Raw genomic sequence first — 6,536 nt, forward strand, 5'->3', positions numbered from 1 at the left:
CCCTACGCGGGCGGAGACCGGCAGGGGGTTGTCGGGCCCACGTGGGTCCCTAGAGCGGTCGGACTGCACCCCCTTTGAAGGGCAGCCAGCGAGGCCAAGGGCACAGGCGGCCTCTGACCCTGCATGCTCCCTGACTTCCCCGGGCTTCGGCTTCCCTCTGTGATTCGGCCAGTGACGGCCCGGCCTTGTTGGGCTGTCAGAGGATTAGACGAGTTACCAGTTAAGGGCTTGGGACAGGCCTGGCACAGTCCGCTCTCTGTCTGTTAAAATGAGAGGGAGCCATTGTTCTAGGGGCTGGGGTGGGGGTGGGGGGAACCGCAGGTGCAGGTAAGCCGGCCAGGCGCCTGCAGGGCTCCCACACCTTCCTGGGGCTCGGCTGGAAAATAAGGGCGGCCACAGGGAGGGGCCCCCAGTGGGATGAGCCCTGCTGAGGAGCATGGCTGGACGGAGGGGGTCTGGTGGGAAGGCTGCTCCCTCCACTGGCCTGGTCACCACACTCAAGAGTTAGAGGGAGGGGAGCAAAGGGGCGCCAGGTCTGTGGGAAGAGGGACCAGGTACCTGAACCTCCCGGCAGGGAGCTCCCTGCACTAGATCAACGTGCACGAGAGGAGCCGGCAGGACTCCCATGCAGGAAGCAGGCGCCAGGGGCAGCTCTCAGTCACGTCGGTGCCCACAGGACACCGAGTTTGCATCCTAGAGAGGTTCTCAGCTCGGCGGGGCAGGGCCCTCAAAGGGGAGGGGATGGACACCTTGCCGAAGGCAGCAGGGCAGTGCTGGCCCCGTGCCCCAGGCAACCACAGGGTGGGGTCACTGCCAGCCTCAGTGCCGAGAGGAGGCTTGGGGCCAGGGCTCACCCCGTCCTGACGCTGCTCTTTCTCAGGGTTCTGGGTCCCTCTGCAAAGCGGCTCCCACGCTCCAGTGGCAGGTGCTGCCAGTGGGCAGGGCCGGGGCTGGTGGGAGCCCAGGGCCAGGCCCACCCAGTCCTCAGTCTGGGAACACCTTCCCCACCCTTCCCCCCTCTCTGCCCCTTCCTCCCCCAGCACCTGCCAGGCTGGAGGGCCTGGAGAGCCTCTCAGACTCTCCTCCCCGCCCCTCCCCAGGTCGAAGCCAGAGCCACGGCCACAGTGGAGGTGCAGGAACAACCTCTTTCAGCTGAGTTTTATGAACGAGTTTCACAGCCCTCAGACCCGTTTCGGGCTCAGCAGCTTCACTGAGCGGGGGCAGGGCCGGCCAGGGCTCGCTGGGCGTACAGGGAGGAAGCTCCCACCTGGCCCCCAGGGGTGACCACCCTGAGCAGCCTCCGGCCAGGGCAGCAGGGCTCCGGGAGGGGAAGCTCTGTGTCTGGAGTCCCTACTCTCCACCCCACGCCTCTGTGCTACACAGACTCCGGGTCCGGCTCTGGCTCTGCCCCCACCTCGGGGTCGGAGGGCCCAGCCCCAGGGCTAAGCAACTCCAGAGCCTCAAGGCCGCTGGGCTCCTGGGTGGGCAGGGGCTCGGAGTCCCCTTCGGCCTCAGCGTCCTCCGAGTCGCTGGCCCCGCCCTCGGAGCCCGGGCCGGGCGGGGCGTCCCGGGAGCGGCGCAGGCAGCAGTTGGCCACAGCCATGAAGAGCCCGGCCAGGACCACCTCGGAGCCCGCCAGGTAGAAGATGACCTCGTAGCTCTTCAGCGCGTCCACCAGGTGGCCTGGGGTGGGGAAGGGGGGTTAAGGACAAGCGGGGGACCCCACCCTGAACCCTCAGATAAAGGGCGGTGCCTCGATTTGGTGGGTAAGACACACACATGCCCCAGTCTTAATCCCGTTTTACAGATTCAAAACCCCACACAAGTTCTGCCATTTGAGACCTTAAAAATGTCACTTTACTTCCCTGGACCTCAGTTTCTTCAGGGACACGGCGAGGCAGCACTTTTTAGGGTACAAGGCACCCCCTCCACCCTCAGATTCAAACCCCACATGTGCCTGCGAGGTATGCAGCTGGGGCGATTCAGGGTAGGAGTGGGGAAGGAAGGGGCTCTGGGCTCAGCCCCTCTCCTGGGGGCCCCCAGCTCGTGCTCTTTCCACAACCTTCAGGGGCCAGTCTCAGCTCTCCCACTGAGAACTGGGGGTGGGGTAGGGTGGGGGGTGGTTTTGTGGCCTTTGGTAGTGAGCTGGGGCCTCCCTGCGCGGTTCCAAAGGCTTTGCGGGTCCCACTGGTCAGGTGAGATGGCCAGTCTTGCTGGCGCTCAGCTAGCCCAGCCCTGGAAGGAGGGCAGCTCACTCCACCTCCGTGCGCACTGGGCTCCGGCAAAGGGACCTCTCCCTCCAGGGCCCCTTCCTGCAGCCGGCGCAGCCCCTCCGGCTCACGGCAGGCTTCCTGCTCTTTCAGGGATCACCCAGCCCAGGAAGACACGAAGACCCCAGCTCCTGCCTTCCTCGTGTAGGAATGCTGTCCCCTGTGGGTCTACCCTGTGCCCTCTGTGGGGTCTGCCCTGCCTTGAGGGGCTGCCTTCATGCCAGCGCCTGCAGGAAGCCCTCCTGGACCACCCTCATCAGGACGATTCCCTAAAAGGTGATGCGTGTCGAGTGCCCAGCAGTGTGCACAGGGGAAGAACCCAGCGCCCCTCCTTCTCCACCTGAGCACCCTGAGCACCCCCACTCTGCTCCTGGCCCCAGGGCTGGTTCTCCAGAGACACTGTCCCTGTTCCAGTCACTCAGGGGCTGGGCCACTAAAGCACTCCGAGGAAGTGTTTCAAAGGTGAGGCACTTAGTGCCGGGCAGGGCTCCACTCTAATTCTGGGACTGACACTTGTACTGGGCCTCTGGGCCTCAGTTTCCCCATCTACAAAAGGAGAATGCGCATTTGTGCTCTGTGCCAGCTGCTGGATGACCCGGTGAGCCGGGAGCTATCAATGTTGGTGCTTCCTGGCACTTTTCCGTCCCCGCCCAGAGCTGGTGCCACCGGCCTGGAGGAGGGCGAATAAGCCACGTGAAGGGGAGCCCGCCCACCGGGCTGTCTCCTCTGGGGTCATCCCTGTAAGTTCCATTTTACAGGAAGGGGGCTCCCCTCGGGCTCAGGGGCACTAGGCTGCGCCACCCCACCCCCCCTCCCGAAGGGCGCACCCGCAGAAGGCGGTCCGATGAGCACAGCCACGGCCTCGATGAGCAGCACCAGGCCCAGCGCGCTGGGGAAGCGGGGAGCGCCCACGGCCGCCATGAGCACCTCGAACTGCAGCGCCCCCACCATGCCGTAGGAGAGGCCGAACGCCACGCAGAAGGCGACCAGGGCGCCGTAGGAGCGCGCGCGCGCGCTGCTCAGGTCGGTGAGCCCGTTGGCCAGCAGCGCCAGGCTGAACAGGTCGGCCACGTGCGGCCGCAGGCGCGCCAGGCCGGCCAGGGCCCCGCACGCCGGCCGCGCCACGATGTCCACGAAGCCCACGATGGAGAGCAGGAAGGCGGCGTCCGCGTCCGGCACGCCCGCGTCCTTGGCGTAGTTCACCAGCAGGATGGCGGGCACGAAGAGCCCCAGCGCCATCAGGAACTTGGTGACGGCGTACGCGGCGAAGGCGCGGTCGGCGCACACGGCCACGTCCAGCAGGCGGCGGCGGGCCCGGCCGGCGGGCGCCGCGCTCAGGCTCCGCCCGGGGCTGGCCGCCTCCGCCGCCGCCTCCGCCGCCGCCTCCGCCGCCGCCTCCTCCTCCGCCTCCCGGGCGGCGCCGCCCGCGCTGCCCCCGCGCCGAGGGCCGGGCCCCGGCGGCCGCATGAGGGCGCCGCAGGCGCAGCAGTGCAGCAGGAGGCCGCCCAGCAGCAGGAAGCCGCCGCGCCAGCCGAAGCGCTCCAGCAGCTGCTGGCCCAGCGGCGACAGCGCCGACAGGAACACGGGGCTGCCCGCCGCCGCCAGCCCGTTGGCCAGGGGCCGCCGCCGGTCGAAGTACAGCCCCAGCATGACGAGCGACGGCTGGAAGTTGAGGGCCAGGCCCAGGCCTGCGGGCGGGCGGACGAGGCGGCGCTGGCCAGGCTCCCCGGGGCCCCAGCCCCGCGCGGGAGGGAGGGGCGCGGCCCCGCGGGGCAAACCCACCCCGGGAAGTGAGCAGAGGGACTTGGAGGACAGCTCCTCACGGGGAAACGGAGGACAGGAGTTCTTGCAGCGAGGACTCCCCGTCCCCTGCCACGGCCCTCACCTGTCAGCACCCCCGCGGTCAGGTAGAGCTCCAGGAGGCGCCTGGCGAAGGACGCCAGGACCATGCCCGCTGAGGCCAGCAGCCCGCCCACCAGCATCACGGGGCGACAGCCAAAGCGGGCCACGAGGATGCTGGACACCGGGCCTGTGGGCGGGGCAGGGTCACCGCTCGGCGGGTCCACTCTCCTCTCCGGCGGACACGCTCCAGGCTCTGCGCCCCCAGCCCCGGAAGACGGCTGAGGGATGAGGCCACCGTGGTGCAGGGACCCGCCGAGGCACACAGCTCGGCCAGGACAAGCCCAGGAGACAGCGCCCCGCGGGGCCTCGGAGGGAGGGACCTGTCCTGGCCCAGGGCCCCCTCCCCACCCTCCGGAGAACACGGAACCCAAAGCGGGAAGGCAGCCCCCACCCCCTTCTTATCTCCACAGCCTGGAGGCGAGCCTGCCGCACCTCCGGCCCCTGCCCCTTTCCTGTCCTCGCCTCCCCTCTCCGGTGTCCCCGAGCCGTCCGAGGGGCCCCGTGGGTGCCCAGGGGATCAGGCACCTGCGGGCCCCGAACCCCACCCCGCCCCGGGCGGGCGCTGACCGGTGCCGTAGAGCATGGCGAGCATGATGGAGGACACCCAGGCCGCGTCGCTGTAGCCCGCGCCGAAGTCGCGCATGAGCGCGCGGAAGAAGACGCTCACGGCCTTGGGGAAGCCGTAGGCGAAGCCGGTGACCACGAAGCAGGCGCCCAGCACCGCCCAGCCCCAGCCGCCGTCCGGGGGGCCCTCGCCCCGCCGGGGGCCGCCGGTGCCCATGGCCGCTGCCTCTGCTGGGGGAAGAGGAGACAAGGGAGCAGCAAGGGTGTGACCCAGACAAGGGGGCCTGGGGACCCAGCCTGGGGAAACTGAGGCACGGGCCTCCACCGGAGCCTGCGCAGGGAATGAAGCCAGATTCCCGCCCCCAGGGGGCACGTGAGGGAGGAGGGCGGGTAACAGAGCCGGTCCCACCTGAGTCCTGACTTCCAGAAGGCTCTCCGGAGGGCACCCCTTGCTCTTCAGGACCTGGTGGCAGCAGGAGAGGGGGTGCTGGTGAGCGGGGTGCTGGCAGCCAGCGTGTGACCGGAAGTGTGGGTGTCCCCAGCGAGCATGTCTGATGTTGGACAGAGAACAAGCATGGGGGCAGGAGGGGGAGACAGGCACCAGCAGCGAAAGGGCCGAGATTTCCCCCTTGGCCTGCGGTATGCCCTAAGTCCTCGGTGACCAGGCGTGCCTATTGTCATTGGAATATTGTTGGGGGGAGGGGGACAAGAGCGCCTGTAGGACAGCATTAGCCTCCTCTCAGAAGCCAAGGGAGCCGAGTTCCAGCTCATCCAGCTTAGCCATGGGTCTGCTGGGGGGCTTGGACAGGCCCCGCCCCTGTGAGCCTCAGTTTCCCCACCTGTAAGATGAGGGATTGCTCACTCCAGGCCAGCAGGGAATCTTGGGGTGGGGTTGGAGCTCCGGCTCTCACTGGACAGGTGGGGACCTTTGAGGCGGCACCAGGAGAGAGAGCCCTTCTGCCCCCTGCACCCCAAGCAGCCTCCCCACCCCTGCACATGCGGAACCAGCTCAGAAGCCTGTCATACCCTGGGCTCAGCCCAGGGGTTCACGCGGCAGCCCCCTGCGCCCCCCTTCCCCGGGATGGACCAGCCTCCAGCTGGGCAGCAGCCTCCCTCCCTCCTGCAGGGAGCATCGGGCGGTGCCCAGGGAGCTGTGGGTGTCGGGGACCCTGCCCCTTCCCCGCCAGGACAGGTCTGGCCTTTCCTGCCTCCAGTCCTCTCCTCAGGAGAAGCGGGCGGTCCCTGGCTGCCTCGCCCCACACTCACCGGAGCCGTCCTGTGGGTCTGGGCGTCCAGCCTCACATCTGAGGCCTGCTGGGAGGGGCTCCCCCGTGTACCCCAGCCTGGTGAGGGGGTGGGGTGCAGCCAGACTCCCAGGCTTGCCTGCAGATCAGCCACTGGCCTGGCTCTCACCCCAGGTCTGGGGCTTAGAGCATTCCCACCCCCACCCCTCTAAGAGGCTTTTCCTGGGAGGGGTGACGGGACAGGGGGACCCAGGCCTGCCGGGGAGATTTGGGCAGATGAGGCTCCATGTTCTGGGGCCCCAGGAGGACACACAGAGGCCTGTTCTGTGAGGGGGTCCTGCTGGTGCTGGGAACACAGTCCTGTCCTAGAGAGACCCCCCCCCCCAGGCTCCCATTACCTCAAGGCCTCGCCCGCCCCCCACCCCGGCCACATGCCAGGAAGGGCCTCTGTGCCTCCCCTGGATAAGGCTAATCCAGGAGCCGGGACTGGGGCAGGGCGGGCGGAACAAAGGGTGCTGTGTCCCAGGCCACTGAGGGTCCCTGACCTCGGCCACTG

General features: G+C 68.4%; 1 protein-coding gene across 1 annotated transcript; it reads right to left on the bottom strand.

Annotated features, from left to right (window-relative positions):
* Positions 1–1,375: 1,375 nt before the first annotated feature.
* Positions 1,376–4,953, bottom strand: SLC16A8 (solute carrier family 16 member 8). The gene is made up of 4 exons (XM_054718643.1): positions 4,740–4,953; positions 4,156–4,299; positions 3,098–3,958; positions 1,376–1,683 (listed from the first exon to the last, which is right to left on the bottom strand). The coding sequence occupies exons 1-4, from the start codon at positions 4,951–4,953 to the stop codon at positions 1,376–1,378; spliced, it is 1,527 nt and encodes a 508-aa protein (XP_054574618.1).
* Between the last annotated feature and the right edge of the window lie 1,583 nt (positions 4,954–6,536).

The sequence above is a fragment of the Eptesicus fuscus genome, chromosome 7 (assembly GCF_027574615.1).
Source record: "Eptesicus fuscus isolate TK198812 chromosome 7, DD_ASM_mEF_20220401, whole genome shotgun sequence".
Classification (NCBI taxonomy): domain Eukaryota; kingdom Metazoa; phylum Chordata; class Mammalia; order Chiroptera; family Vespertilionidae; genus Eptesicus; species Eptesicus fuscus.

Coding starts and splice junctions, on each gene's coding strand:
- SLC16A8 (XM_054718643.1), bottom strand. CDS start 4,953: ATGGGCACCGGCGGCCCCCGGCGGGGCGAGGGCCCCCCGGACGGCGGC. Junction 4,300..4,739: donor CGCCATGCTCTACGGCACCG/GTCAGCGCCCGC, acceptor CCCCGCCCACAG/GCCCGGTGTCCAGCATCCTC. Junction 1,684..3,097: donor CATCGGACCGCCTTCTGCGG/GTGCGCCCTTCG, acceptor TCCCCACCCCAG/GCCACCTGGTGGACGCGCTG.